This window comes from Gymnoscopelus braueri (genome assembly GCF_963280865.1).
Source record: "Gymnoscopelus braueri genome assembly, chromosome: 12".
Lineage (NCBI taxonomy): Eukaryota > Metazoa > Chordata > Actinopteri > Myctophiformes > Myctophidae > Gymnoscopelus > Gymnoscopelus braueri.
In genome coordinates this window covers 31,514,287-31,529,923 of record NC_137614.1, presented here as the reverse complement: position 1 = coordinate 31,529,923, position 15,637 = coordinate 31,514,287, and the positions used below count along the sequence as shown (strand labels likewise).

The window sequence follows — 15,637 nt, the reverse complement described above, 5'->3', positions numbered from 1 at the left end:
CTCCCAGAGATGCTGCACTGGGATGCGGTTGCGAGTGCTTGTGAACAAGTTTTGGAAGGTTCCCCTGAAAGAAAGAATTTCAATTATTATGGTTCACATCACAGGTATTTATTGTCTTAACATCGATAAGAATTCAACATGAACATTTTTGTATTTCTGTGCAACATAACGCAAAACGTTCCTCAGCACATCTAGCATCCAGTGAACACGGTTCCTCACTGTCTTCTAGCTTGATGTGCCGGTGTGAACAGCCTAAACCACACCTTTTGTGGTGGTCATGAAGATGCAACATAAATGACTAAGCAGGAGATTCATTCTGTACTGTCTAATTTCTTTAAGTCAAACCCCCTAACCTTTGCAAGTCATGGTTTAATCAGCGCAACGCGTTGTGAGCTTGTAGACTGGCTATTTTGGCGAGAGATTTGGTGTAGGGAAACAATGGTGTCTAGTACCATAGACCCCTGGCCTGGGGGACTTCGATCAATGTTTGTCTTTTTGGTTAAAACAAAAAGATGTTAAAAAAATCAAATAATGCTCTATATTGTAATGGTAATCATTGCTATATATTGTTCTGTAACAGAGGTCTGCCTGTCTCTCCAGCTCTTTAATTAATGGGGGGAAAAAATTCAGATGGGTTACCAAATTAATAAGCATTAATTAAAACTGTTGTGTAATGCGCGCACAGAATGCAAATATCAAAGCAACTTTTCACCGCAAATAAAAGCTTCACCCTGTATGAATGAGGCATCACAAAATTAATAATTCGATGTGGGGGCACCCGCTGTCCAGGCACATACCACATATAGCGTGTCAGGGGTTCGAATCCCGTTCTCGACGACCTTTGCTGCGTGTCACTCCTCGTCTCTCTCCCTATTTTCTGTCATTCTCTACTATATACTAGTATCAAAGGCAGAAAAGACTAAAATAAATACATAAAAATTGTTGGATGTGAAATATTCGTGATGCATTTTCAGACTGTTTATTCATCACCCTCCCGGTGAGTAAAGGACCTTTTAGTTTGTTGCGTGCCAGTGTTGTGCACTGAAAATAACTGATCTACAAGCTCAAATGGCGCCATCCATGACGCATTGTGAGCTTGTAGATCAGCTGTTAACGGTTTGTGACACCAGCTACTAGTAGTAACCAAGTATAAATCAGGCATAACTGACCAAATCGCTGACCTTTTCTCACTGTTGATTTACCAGGCTATGATTGAGGTAAAAAAAAAAAAAAAAAAGCTTTGATAACAAGTGCAACCTAGAGGTGTGCATAGTTGAGCCACACTGCCCATCGTTTGGTTCCAAACAAGCTCAAATTCAATCCGTCTCACCCTACAATGAATTGCTCCGAGGTCAGGTTAATAATTGACCTCTTTGACCACAGAGTCGCAACATATACAGTATCGGATATTAAGTTAGAGCTTAGTTAAAGCTCAATAGCCTTGTGTTGTGATTTGATGATCCTGTATGAGTGACATGCATAGGCCTACATACATAAACACAGACACCCTCATTACAAATAAATAAAATAAAATAAATTTGCTTCATAGCTTAACTAATATCAAATATGTCTGAGCTATTCAGTAATTTGCAATAGTAGAAAACAGGTGCACAGTAAACCCATATTTGTAATATAATGACTTATGCCATAAATAATCTTCCACAAGATGTGTCTTGTTTTTCCCCCCAAGGCATTGCTTTCAATAACATGAATTAAATTACTTATTTGGCTCCAACAACCACTACTTTTTAAAGAAACTTGATGTCACCATCTTATTTGCTTTTCAAGTTGTGGGGAAAAGAAACTACAACCAAGGGCATAGATAACCAGTTTCTTGTTCTTTTAACAATGATCTCCAGCGTGGTTGCTGAGGGACAAATTAAAACAAAATGGAACATGCCCAATATCATTGTTGAATTGACACTCAAATTATTTAAAGCCCAGTCTAATGATGTTGAAAGTAACATTTCTGACTTGACTTTAAAGAGTCGATGCTTGGTGCTGTGAGGCTCATTGGATCAGATGGATTATGGTTCATCAATTTCTCTTCCATTCAAATGAGCTTCACATTACAGTAGGTATATAAGCACCGTCTGTGCTGGTCAAGTGAAAGTTCCTTGGGTGCTCCCATATGTTCTTTATTTTCCGATTAATTCTGGATTGATAGGCAAAAACTGTTTCTGTGTGTAAAAATTGACCCACAAATGAACACTGAGGATTTTAACTAAAGCTGGGCTCAGCCTTCAGGGATGTTTGCTACAATTTAGCACTTACAGGTCATCGGGGCAAGATCCCCCAAGGAACATTTTCAAAAGTAAAAATTTAAAAGTCAGTATTTACAGTACAGTAAGAGATGTGAACTGAAATTATTGGGTGAAAGAATTATAATGCTGCACACCAATATAATGTGCATTATTTATTTTATGTTATATTGGTGTGATGATTTCATTCATTTTCACCATATGATGAACTTTAGATCCAGTACCCAGCCTAGTAGGTCTGGGATGTGTGTCTTGTCTTTTGCTCAACTGAAATTATTCACATTAAAATGTTCACTTTCAGAATGTCTTAAGAGTGGGCTTAATTTCGAATCAGTTTTTTTTTAAAGACCCCTGAACTTAAGTCCCACTTACGGTTGGGCTTTGGCTGGTCTACCTCATCATTGTTAGTGAAATAAATGCTTAATCTGCTGAGAAACCAAAGTGATTCACAATGGGTGAAAATGTTGATTCCTAGCTGGTCAATGGCCTGCTGAGCATCAGTCAAGTTCTTGATTGTCAGTGACAATTACATAATTTGTAACGGATACAGAACATCAAGAGTGCTCTAATTGTGGAGCAATATGTATCATAAATCTTGACTAATGTCTAATTTATGTCTCTTGCTCATGAGAATCGATCTCAAGCTAACGTGTCCCATTGGATGATCGATTCGTGTCGGTAAGCAACACCATCGTGCGATTGAGCTTTAGCTAACAGAGGGTCTTCACTAGCTTCGATGTCGACAGTCACTCAAAGCAGATGTCACTGGGTTGACCAGTCTCTATCCTTGCACAAGTCCACACTTTAATGAGGTCACTTGGGAATATCCGGTGCTCTGTGTTTGCTTTAATTCTTCTCTGTCCCTTTGATAGTTTTTTACTAAAACGTCTTGATATTAGCGGGTAAAACTTCCGTACAAGACAAAATGTGATTCTGTGGAATATTGTGTCCAGGGTTTGCAAAGTCCTCCTCGGTCCGAATCCAGCTCAGAACCTGTGTTGCACAATATTCCCTCTTATATTCTGCGCTCTCCACTTCACTATTCAATAAAGCAAAACTAAAAACAATTATAATTTTTTTTTAAATCAAATTAAAGCAGGACATTTTGATGAAGAAATCAAAGTTGTCCATGATGTGATCAGCAGAACATTGTCTCAGAAACGCGTAACTCATCTAAAGCCTAATTTATACTTGATTGTTGCAAGACACATTTAGCTGATCTAGAAGCTTGATGTGACACGTTGTGAGATTGTAGATCTGCTATTTTCAGCGATGCCGCCGTATAGCCTACTGCTTTATAGCAATAGATGAACAAACCCTATTTCACTCTTTTTTCCCCCCCATTAATAAACAAGTGCAGGCTACAAATTCACAGACAAAACATCTGTTAGAATAGACCAAAAAAAAAGTTGCCTCTTATTTACACTCCCGTGTCGATACATTGGCTACACAAGTTGGCAACCGAAAAAAGGAGAGAGAAAAAAAATAATACAACAAAAATTCACATGCTGGATGACTGGTATATACGTCTCCTTTTTCAAGTGTACACACCTTACAAAACAAAGTAATGGATGTTTTTTTCCCCTTACACTTGAGATGAGACCTGCAGGGCAGAGTGTTACTTAAGCCCAATTCATACTTCATTGCACGACTGTGTCGCATGCTGAAAGTAGCAGAGCTAAAGGCTCACAACACGTAGCGGATGCAGCGCTTTGCAAGCTGTAGGTCTGCCATTTTGAGCATGCGACACCATTGTGCAACGGAGCATAAATTAGGCTTTAGTAGGTGAAACTTGATTTGTGTCTCTCTCCCAGTCAAAGAATGCAAGAGAATCCTGACAGGTCACATAGACCAAATTCTTATGTCAAATGCTGTTCTCAACTACTGTACATTCCATAAAGGCAGCAAAATCCGGAGTAAAGCGTGATTTGTTATCCAAAGTACGACGGTGTGGCTTGGCAACAATAACAGATTTTAAAGGTAACTACACTTTAGTTATTGCCGGCAAGTGACACCACCGTGCGGTGTAATATAAACCACTTTCAACCTGGTGTTCCTAATTTGGGCATGTCATTATAGGCGAAAAACAGCCGATCTACACACAACGCTGTGCATCAGAAGTTGAACACGTGAGCTTGTAGAGCAGCTATTTTCACTACGACAAAGTATTAAATAGGGTCCGGTGGTTCGCTCTGGATTTAGCTGTGTAGGAGTTCATGGAGGACCCCGGAGTGTTGAAGATTGCAGTTCCCACCTATTTCTCTCTGTAATGGAGGAGGTACATCTTGAGAGGTTCCGGGAGAGGCAGACCCAGGATCTTTTCTCTCAACTGGTTGACAGGAGGCTCCTGAAGCAGAGCTCCAGCCTCTCTTCTCTCCTCCTCCCCTTCTTCCTCCTCCTCCTCCTCCTTTGGTTGTTTCATGCCCATGCAGTCTTTCTCTCCCTCCCTGTCCTCATCATCCTCCTCCTCACTGTTGGAGGAGGCGTTGCTGTCCATGGATTCAGGGATGAGCCGACTCATGAAGCCTCTCTGGTGGGCCCGCCTCTGTCTGACCTGTGCCTGGCTGCCCGTGACCAGTCGCCTCCTCGGCAGGAGTCCGAACGCGGTCCCCGTCAAAGTCTTCTTCAAGGCGTGGCGAATGGCGATCCGGGCCAGATCCTGAAGAGTCCGCACCTCAAACATGGACGCTGGGGTACCAGACACCCGGATTGAAACAAATCCAACAATGAAACATTACTCTTTCTAAGAAAACAATTGATAGGCATTGCAGTTATTAAAGTTTCCCTATGCATGTGTTTTATCTAAATCAAGTAAGGGATTGAAAACTCAAAACATCAGCCCATCGCCCCCGATTAAAATATTGTACATTTACCATAATGAATGACCTAAGGTGGTCTGATACGACAAGTGGTGTATCAAAAGTGAGTATCAAAACAGTTAAATCTCACTGCCATTTGGGGCCACCAAAGTGCAAAATGTGAAACGTTCTCATGCAGTAATGCCACAGTAAAGTTACCTTTGCTCACAAATTTTTTTCTTTGCTCACATTTAATAGATTACAGACACTGAAGGGGCCTAATAAGTGTCATTGTATTCATACTGCAGTTAACTGAGACCTGTTCATTCCTCAGATAATATCTGCAAATTATGGCAACATTCAAAGAAGAAAAAAGTACAAGGTCATGTTGCTTTTTATTTAATTGCAATTAGTTTTGAAAGCTTCAGTTTGTTTGTCCATAATTGTTACGACTAGGTTTATTTATTGTTCCGTTTGGATTCATCTCATTATGTTCCAATGTTTTTTTGGAATTCCCTCACACAAACCTGAGGAAAGCCTGTGAGGGCTTGAAACATTTTTATCTTCATGGAATCAAACCATATTTGTGGAAATAATGTGCTATGAGAAAGTCTCTTTCAACCCAATGATTTGTGACCAAAGCATACTTATTGGATAATACAGTACCAAATTACCTTTGTCACCCAAATATTGTCAGAGAGCCAATTTACCCAAATTCACTTGAAATAGCAGGGTACAATTGCACTGCTGCATAATTCATTAATAATTGAGCCAAATCTTAAGGAATTCTTAGAATAACTGAAGCAATACTCTCCAATACGACTCACCTCCTGTTAAAGGATCATTCTGCAGTCAGTTCAGTTATTAAAAAAATGATTGACTTGCCAGTTACAGAAACACAGAAATAAGTCCCTTGTTTGAAGTCCCAGAGCGTTAACTTAACTTTCAATTGAACACTCTGGATTTTAGAGACTAAAAGTGTCTCTCGCCTTTAACTGATTCACTGCCAATCACGTAGATCTACGCGAACCGATTTAAAGCCACCACGTGCCAATCGCGTAGATCTACGTGAACTGGAAAAAAAAAATTTGACCCAAAGACCAAGGAGATATGATTTGTTGAAGATCTAGACTCCTATCCACTTCCTTGTTAACTTAAAAATTCTGTATTTCGGCTCCTGAGTACTTTTTTTTTTCCAATGAAAAACTCTGGCACTGGCTAAAAAAATATGAAAATACCTCTGGCAGTTAATGGGTTAAGATGGTAAACATGCTACTTACGTAGCGGTACTGCTTGTGATTTGATGGTCCCTCTGTGTTTAGGCAGCACCAGGGGGGCAAAGGACACCGCAATGATCTTCTTTGTCTCCCAGCTGTTGGAACCTGTCCGTGTGATCTTTGTCAACTGAGAACATGGCAAAGAAAAACTAAATCACAAATCGCTAAATTGACTAGTAGTGTATACGGTAAAATCCTTAGTGTTAATTTGACTGTGAGAGTGTACAAATGGTAAAAATGGGAACAAACCAACATTTGTACACCCTCAGTTACAAATGGATAAATTACCAGAGGATTTTACAGTGTAATTTTCTAATCATGGGAGCAACTGAAATATTTTAAGCAATAAACTACAAAATAATAATTAAAATGCTATCTGAAATGAATCATTAAAAAAAAAATGCAATCATTCCAATCATTCCAATCATTTTACCAATCATTGTATGGAAGCAAACTTTGAAATATCTTAAACATTACAAACTCACATTTCCAACTCTTAAGACCTTTTGTAAAAAAAAAAAGAAAGAAAGAAAAAAGAGAAAAGATAATAAAACTTCATTGCAATTCATATGACCAATTCAGTAAGTGAATGAATTGAAGTGGAACCATTTTTACACTCTCAGAGTTAAAAATTAAAGCTGCAATCCATACGTTTTCTTGTCCTACCCTGGATTTGAACCCAGGTCTACCAAAATCCTACCGCTCTGCCAAGATTGGCCAGGGAAGGTGAGCTTCAGGCAGTACTACTTGTCAACCAGTAGGTGTCCTACCCGACACCAGGGTCTACATTTCTCAATGGAAGAGTAGAGAGACCACCTCAAACCACTGCTGATGTTGAAGTTGGTTAAAATCAATAATATTTTATTCATTCAAATAAGTTGCGGATTGCAGTTTTAACACTCAGGATTTTGCTGGGATGTGTGCCCTGTAAAGATCTTCTCCAGTGGTGGAAGAAGTACTCATATTTTAAAGTATGTAAAAGGCCTGTATTCAAACTGTTACTTGAGTTAAAGTACAAAAGTATTGGCATCAAAATACACTTACTGTACTAAAGTAAAAGTGCAAAAAATGTTCGAAGTGTGTCCGACTTTATTGAAAATAGCCAAAGTATAAAATAGGGCTTACCGTAAGTGGTTAATTTACGTTTTGTAATAATACAAATCTGCAAACTACGTAACTAGTAACAAGATCGATTGTAATTGTATAAAAATATGTAAATACTCTGGTAAAGTAAAAGTACCCCAGAATTGTACTTAAGTTAAATGTAATTAGTTACTGTGTGCCACTGACCTTCTCCTCCAGTGGAAGAACCAGGATTCCTCCCACTTTCAGCAGGTTCTTCATGTAGTCCTCGTGCTCACGCTGCACGCCAGCCCCACAGTACACCCTGTCGTACCGTCGCTCCTCTGGGGCCATATCCAGACAGTTGCCTGCCACAAAGCAAGGCTCGCAGAACTCAAACCTAAGATTTGAGTTAAAAATGTTCGCTTTAAAAACTATATATATTCTAAGGTTTGCACAATATTTAAAACGATAAAAAAAAAAATTGCAGATCTACAAGCTCATAGCGCGGCACGAAGTGAAGCGCTATGAGCTTGTAGATCTATATAAATAGCCAAAGTATAAAATAATGGTTAAAGTGGTTAAAATCTAAAATGACACTGATGCTTTCCCAGTTTTAATGGGTTAAGACCCAAGCTCACAATGGCTGCGGGTACATGGACCATCATGTATTCATTCAGAATGAATTCATTCCGAATGAACTCATTCCGAATAGAGTAATCTGATCCACTCACCTGTTTACATGGGACCTGAATAAAAGTATTCCTCGTTTACATGACCAAAGCATTCATTCGGAATATAACTTTTGACATGCGCAAAGTGGTTCCCGCCTACGCCCGGGCATGGACCAGGGGCCACTATCCGGAGCAGAGCTTCCCCTGGTGGGCATGGGAGGAGGCAATAGCCCCCTTGTGCCTCCGCGGCGGAGGTCTGTCGGTCGTAGACAGGCCGGTAAGCAACGCACCGACTCCTGGCCAGGCAGCGTTGTATGCGGTACAAGCCTGTGTTCCTTTGTTATCGCCGTTTTAATGCAAAAGTAGCATATCTACAAGTTCAGACCAGTTTATTTTTTTGTATTGGTACCAGACACGGTAAAACGTAGGCTAGCCTATACGATTTGTCACATTTCTCATGTAGGTACGAATCGCATTTGCACATGGTCATTATAATAATAAATAATAATACATAAACACCGGACCGCTCATGGTCATTATAATAATAAATGGAGAGAGAGAGAGAGCAACACTACAGTCTATGAAACAAGGCACGCTCATTTATGGCAAAAGTACAAAAGTATTGGCATCAAAATATACTTAAGTAGAAAGTATAAGCTACTCATTATGCCGAGTGTCACGTTTTTCTTGTATTATTATGAAAAAGCTTTGAAACATGCTGTAACTCATTCACTGTGACGAAAACCCTCTTTCTGCGCCGAGTAGCGCGCGGTGCGCACACGGAGAATGCGGAGTCTGTCGCCCTAAAACACAATCGCCCCGGGTCAAAATCCAGCGACCATGGAGCGGCCGTGGATGGCCCGCTCAAAAGGTGCGTGGGGCGTAGTGTTTTGGGACGACCGTTCCGGCTGCCCATGTAATGAATTGATTAAGTAAAACTCATCTGTTTTCGCTGCAGCTGCGCCCTAATAATGTAGTTTATTTATTTTTGTTCACGTATGCTATTAAAACAATGCAGCTATTGCAGTATTGGGCCTTAACATGTGATTAAAAATGTATACGTATTTGGCCCCTCATATATAAAATAAATGTAAAATCTGATTTAAAATTGAAACTTGCAGCTGATCAATGCGTTTCTGCGTTTACGTGTGGACAGGGATAAAAAAAAAAAAATCTTTGTCATGTGGCCAGGGATTCTTTTTAAAAACTGAGGACTAAAATACCCGTTTAGAAAAAGATCCATATAAGTGTAGCCTAGGCCAGCAATCCTTGGAGCGTCCGTTCTCCTGGACAAGTCTGGGCTTAACCATGGCTTATTAAATGACGCTATAGAATAGAATCATTCATTTTATCCCGCAGGAGCGACCGTGGCCGAATTAGAGATTTGATAGGTCATTTTTGGACAATTCTGACAGCACTATAAGCACGGACATGCGCAAAGGAATGCATGTATTCCAAACAGAGAGGAGCGTTCGGAATAAAGTGTTTACATGGTCAATTCCGATTGGTATATCCCGATTCAAACGGTCTATACCACCCCTCCTAACCCGAATGAAAATTCATTCGGGTCAGACTGGAATGAAATATTCTATTCCAATTGAGGTGTTTACATGAGCATTTCTATTCTGAATGAATTCATCCATTCATTCATTCCGAATAGAAGTGTATTCATTCCGAATGAAACTGTCCATGTACCCGCAGCCATTGATACGTTGTGAGCTTGTAGATCTGATGTTCTCGCCAAATTTTTTCTCCCTGAATAGGGATGCTAGAATTCAAGTGGTTAACCGTGAAGTCAGACTGAAATCTATTTTGCAAGGGATTGTTAATTAACACTCAGGATTTTATTGTGAAGCATAGCAGAATACAGATTCAGATGGAGAAAAAAAGATACCTGATAATCCCTTGTCTTGTGTCTTGATTTATATTTATATTTCGTTGTATGACGGTGTCGCCTGCTAAAAATAGCCAATCTACAAGCTCACAAAGCACCGCATCGTGGCGTGTTGTGACCTTGTAGATCGCCTAATTATCAGCATGCAACACTGTTGTACGTCGGAGTACAAATTAAGCAGAACTGTCAATTCCCCTCTGTCTCCTTTTCCTTACAGCCAATGAAATGTGAAAATGTGGCACATTGATACCTGTCAAAGCTGTCACTGGTCTTAATGAAGAAGTCCAGTTTCTGATATGCATATTCAATCACGTCAGCATGCAGCTCAACTCCATGGTTCACCCCAAATGGACCTGTAGGGAACAGAAGAAATATCAAGCCAAACGGACATATCCATTCTATTCTGTAGGAGGGTCCTTCGCATTGGTCTCTCCAATGTATCTTTGGGAGTGCAGACCCCTCTCACCCAGTATGAGGCCCACCATGGTGCTGAGGTAGCCAGTCCCACTGCCCAGGTTGAGGAAGGAGAGGCCGGGGTGGAGGTCCAAGGCCTCCATCACCTCAGAGTAGATGCAGGGAGCCGACAGGTGGATGTTACCATGACGCCAGGCCAGGTCCTTGTAGGCGCTGTCCCTGAACTCATCAAGGTAGTAGTCAGCCCTGTCGATGGCCCTGAACGCCTGCTCCACCAGCTCAGAGCGGATGTACTGGGCCTCCTTCAGGTTGTCGATCAACTCGTCGTTGTCTTCGCCCGCGCTGACGGCTCCGCCCATCGTCCCACCTCAACCAACACAACGAGAGAGAAGGAGAGATGAGGTTGAGGTATGACTTGAGGCTGTTCTCCAAATTCTCGTACAGTGGCAGGAGGTAAATGCATCAATAACTTAATTTTGATCACTTGAAGCGTTTGTGGCTGGACTTGCAGAATTGCATAAAGTTTCAAGCTTTATAGCTGCAATCTAGAACTTATTTGAATGAATAAAACATGATTTTAACCAATGTGTATGAGTATGTTAATACAATATAACAAGTACATCTGCAGTGGTTGGAGGTGGTCTTCCTACTCTTCCACTAGCAGCATATATGGACATGGACCCTTTGAGATTCCATAGTTTATAGATGTTATTGTTCAACAATTATTGTCAAGAAACCTATCTATGTTATCATTGAGCCAGGAACGCCAATCTTTTCTGATTGATATATTTATCTGTTGGGCTGGCACATTGACAAACCACTACAGCCTGTCCCTTGTCTATAATTACCACACAATGTCTACATCCAGCCAAGTAGACTACTTCTGACCTTATGTGGTAGCCGGGCATTTCAAGGAGAAATATCTTAGGTCACTGGTTCTCACAGTGTGGTCTGGGGACCCCCATGGGGTCTTTAAGGGGTTTCCAGGGAAGGTAAATGATTTGTTGTTGGGTTCCATTTCTACACCCTTAGGAGTTAAATTAATAATATTGAGGATTTTTTGTGTAGTTGATTTTTTTGTGTAGTTGAGGTCACAGAGATTAAACAAATTATAATAATCTATGGCCAAATGCATATCAAACTGGGGGTCCTTGAAATTAAAAAGAAGTTGAGAGTCCCTGCCTTGGGTAGGAAGCAACTGTAGTTTTGGACAGACAGTTGACATAATTCCTATTATAGATAATAATATTCATAATAAGAATTATTACTTATCATTATCAATGGTCAAGTATTTTTTTCACAACAGATACAGATTAAGTGCACTTTCGTGACGGACCACACATCTCTAGTGAATACATTCTTTGGTTAGGCCTGTTTACCAGAGATGTGTTGTTCAGTTCCAACCAGTCAGTCAGTCACTGCACACCGAAAAGCAGCTGCGCCACACTCTACTGTAACAAAGCACTGTAGTTACATTACATGATACACAGGCATGTTTATCCAAATCCCACAACCACTGCAGATAGACATCCATGCACTTGCTTTTTGTTCGTCCTATTGAAATAATAAGAATACAGACAGAATACAAATAAAATAAAATAAATTAACATTACAAATGCGTCACGGATGAAACGTGTCGTTATAACAACACCAGATCGCGCTACAAAGCTTTGGATCGTCGGTGGATCCCCTGCTCACTGCAGTACAGTTACAGCCGCAGGAGAATAGAAACATTGGCATAAAGGTGCAAACAAAGAAACTTCGTCATTCACGGGCATAACAATACCTTTAAAACGGGCGCCGCCGTTTAATCGCTTTCTCCCGATGTGTTGTATTATTTCGCAGATGATCTGCCGAAACAACCGCTTTAGGTGATTCTGCTTTTTTTTTAACTGTAAATAATGATCTACCCAGGAACACACTTCATACATGGATCTATCACCTCAGTTCTGGATGTAAACACGACCAGCTGACCAAGTGACGTGACGTCACTCACTCAAACAAAAAGTGCACTTCGGTGGTGGAGGCTGGAGGGGGTGAGGGGGAGGGGGGAGGGACAGCGCAGCGAAAAATAAATAAACAATTGTACTTCACTTTTTGCCTGACAACCATTGACTGGATGTCAACTGAACACGTGATTGGCTGTCCGTGTCAACAAACTAGAAAAAGTCTCCCTCTGACTCTATCTGTATAAAGGCCAGTCTGCACCAATAATGCAACTCCTTGCAACTCTTGCAACCGTTATCCCCAAATGACACCAGTCTGCAACTGGCAGTGGTGGAAAAGAATTACTCTTTTTTTTTTACTTAAGTAAAAGTAGCAATACTGCAATAAAGAAATACTCTGTTACAAGTAAAAGTTCCGGAATTCAAAATGTACTTGAGTAAAAGTGCAAAAGTATTGGCATCAAAATGTACATAAAGTACCAAAAGTAAAAGTACTCATTGTGCAGAATGTCCCATCCCATATACATTTTTTCAAATGTATAAAAATCTTTTGAAAATAGCCGATCTACAAGCTCACAGTGCTTCGCAGTAGGGCTGAAGTGGTTAATGTATGTCATTGTCTTATCAATTCAATATCTACAAAGTAACTAGTAACTAAAAGTTTTCAAATAAATGTAGTGGAGTAAAAGTACAATATTTGGATCCAAGATGTAGTGGAGTAGAAGTAAAAGTATTGGGAATTGGCAATACTCAAGTAAAGTACAAATACCTCAAAATTGTACTTAAGTACTGTAGCCTACTTAAGTAAATGTACTTAGTAACTTTCCACCACTGGCAACTGGTCAGTCCAGACCACTGCAACGGTCTCTAAAATGGTTATGTTGCAAGGAGTTGCATTGGTGTGGACTGGCATTTTTCAAACTAGTGTCAAAAATCAAGAATTGTCATAACATTTTAAAATACTTCATATAGACAACATAAAGATGTATATAATGTATTTTTTTCTCCATAAGTGAGAAAACTGATGTTCATGCTGCACTGACGTGAGGATTTAATTCAAAATGCTGTAACAAAGTCAGATTTTGAGAATTCTGCAATCTACTGTACCATCAGAATGTTTATTTTTCATGAACATAGGAACTTTATTTAGTGAGAATTTGTAGTAGGCCAGATCAGTGTTTCTCAAACTTTTTCATGTCAAGGACCCCCAAAATGATATGTATTTGGCTGCGGACCCCCATCTCAAAATATGTTGTTCCAGGGACCCCCCATAAGCAAAGATTTGAGTTTAAAATGTTCGCTTTAAAAATATATATATACAAAGAATTGCACAAATGTTCACGATTTTTCAAAAATAGTAGATCTACAAGCTCATAGCGCGGCACTCGGTGCCACGCTATGAGCTTGTATAGCTGCTATTTTTGAATAGCCAAAGTATAAAAGGTTAAAGTGCTTAAAATGTGTGTGATGCTATATTAAAACATTTTGCTGGGGACCCCCTGGAACCCCCCCAAGGACCACTGGTGGTCCCCGGACCACTGGTTGAGAACCACTGGGCTTAGTGGGCTAGATGATTACAGCTCTGTTTATACTGAAACATTTTGATGTCCTGTGGGCTCCATTTTCAATAATTCAGAAATGTGGCCAATGACTTTTGGAAAAAACTCAAAAAATGTTGTGTTGCCAGTTTGGTGTCAATTGAGCAAAATGTGGAAGGAGATTTAATTGGTTTAACTGTTTCTGAGAAAAAATAGAGGATGGACTTCATAATTCCTGGCAGCCCAAGCATGTGAATATCTCTTCTCACTTAAGCCTATATTTTGGTGAAAGTTGCAAAGTACTAGCATATGACTGATTTGTTTTGAATTTTCAGAGTATTAAATGCCTGAAAATAAAATGTAGGTGAGTAAAAGTAGATTTGAATATATAAATCACAGAGAACTAAATTACCGTCACTATGGGTTTTCCTTTATTTCAAGAGCAACTTAAAGACTAAACCATACACAGCCATCATTAACACATAGACAATACAAAATAAATATACACCATCACTTTGTTCTTCATCACCAAATAAATATTAAATATATACAGAATAAAATTATTCCCAGTTCATCGCAGACATCTCAAAATAGATTGTGAAAATAAAAAGTAAAGAAATCATATAAACAAAAGGGAAAAAAGAAAAAAGAAAAGAAAAAATCTTTAGAAAATTATCAAAAATTGTCAGTTACAAAATATTTGCACATAAAAAGATCCTCATATTTCAAATAAATAATAAGATATATAAAACAATTTATAGTTGATATCTTAAAATATTTCCTCTTTATTCAACAGCACAGAGGAAACAAATCCCTTCTCCTGTTTTGCTGTTTAAAAACCTCTTAAGTAGCATCTTGTTTGTAAATAATAATAAGAAAGGTCAATAAATAGATCATGATAAATAAATAATAAATAGGCCAAAAAGAAAAAAAAGAAAAAACATTACAACAGACAATGAATAAATAACATATTAAATAACGAACATTTTGTTTTTTTCCCAAATGGCTCAAATAGTTACACATCAATATTAAGAATGTTTCTACAAACTAGTTCTGGAAGTGCAACACCACTATGCTCATATATACTAAAGACATTACTGGATGGAGATGGAATACTTTCACTAGCTAAGTTTCCGGTCAGCTCGGGCTATACGAGTCATTATACTGCATTCTAAGATTGTTTTGTACCCATATCAAGGCCTAATTTATACTTCGATAATCAGTTATTTACGGCGGGTGACACCTTCGTGCAGCGAAGTACAAATTAGGCTTCAGTGGCGCGTTGTTGTGTACCTGTAGACAGCCGCGCTCACCTCAACACAGTTATCACTCCGGCGTGCTTGCCTTGTGCATTGCCAAGTTACATAATTCACCCATACTGTACTCACACCTGTTCACAGTCATATCATCATCAAAGCAACATGCAAAGAGGGAACAAAGGTGAGGAAAAAAGACAATGATTTTGTTCCGAAAATAATAATAATCAAGTATTCAAAGCGCTGGGGGGTGGGGGAGGGGGGGGGCGGGTTGAAAAAGGATGAATATAGGTGGAGTAGTGAGTAGGCATTTCACTCCACAGCCTCTCTCGCCTCTTCTTTTTCCTCTTCTCCTGAATGCTGTTCCCTCCGTTCCCTTCCTAATGCTGTAGAACAGTGATTCTCAACCTTTATCATTTCAAGGACCCCCAGTTTGATACAATGTTTTAAATCTCTGGGACCGCAATCTACACTGTCAAATCCTCAGTGATCATTTAACTCTGAGTGTGTACAAATG

At 39.5% G+C, this 15,637-nt stretch overlaps 1 protein-coding gene across 4 annotated transcripts; it reads right to left on the bottom strand.

Annotated features, from left to right (window-relative positions):
* Window positions 1-160: 160 nt before the first annotated feature.
* pcmtd2a (protein-L-isoaspartate (D-aspartate) O-methyltransferase domain containing 2a) lies at window positions 161-12,344 on the bottom strand. 4 transcript variants are annotated; one of them, XM_080445768.1, is made up of 7 exons: window positions 12,167-12,344; window positions 11,760-11,831; window positions 10,433-10,747; window positions 10,217-10,319; window positions 7,627-7,798; window positions 6,340-6,463; window positions 161-4,949 (listed from the first exon to the last, which is right to left on the bottom strand). In XM_080445768.1, exons 3-7 carry the CDS (start codon window positions 10,737-10,739, stop codon window positions 4,516-4,518), a joined length of 1,140 nt encoding a protein of 379 aa, XP_080301894.1. In that variant the 5' UTR covers window positions 10,740-10,747; window positions 11,760-11,831; window positions 12,167-12,344; the 3' UTR covers window positions 161-4,515. The 4 variants fall into 4 exon arrangements, with proteins under 4 accessions (XP_080301894.1, XP_080301895.1, XP_080301893.1 ...); XM_080445769.1 differs by having other exon boundaries at window positions 11,760-11,826; XM_080445767.1 differs by lacking the exon at window positions 11,760-11,831.
* Between the last annotated feature and the right edge of the window lie 3,293 nt (window positions 12,345-15,637).

What these genes read in the sequence shown, in the direction of transcription:
- pcmtd2a (XM_080445767.1), bottom strand. Translation starts at nt 12,311, where the DNA reads ATGTATGAAGTGTGTTCCTGGGTAGATCATTATTTACAGTTAAAAAAA. An exon ending in CATGGTGGGCCTCATACTGG is followed by an intron (nt 10,320 to 10,432) that starts GTGAGAGGGGTC and finishes TGTTCCCTACAG; the next exon opens with GTCCATTTGGGGTGAACCAT. An exon ending in TTCTTCCACTGGAGGAGAAG is followed by an intron (nt 6,464 to 7,626) that starts GTCAGTGGCACA and finishes CCATGTTCTCAG; the next exon opens with TTGACAAAGATCACACGGAC.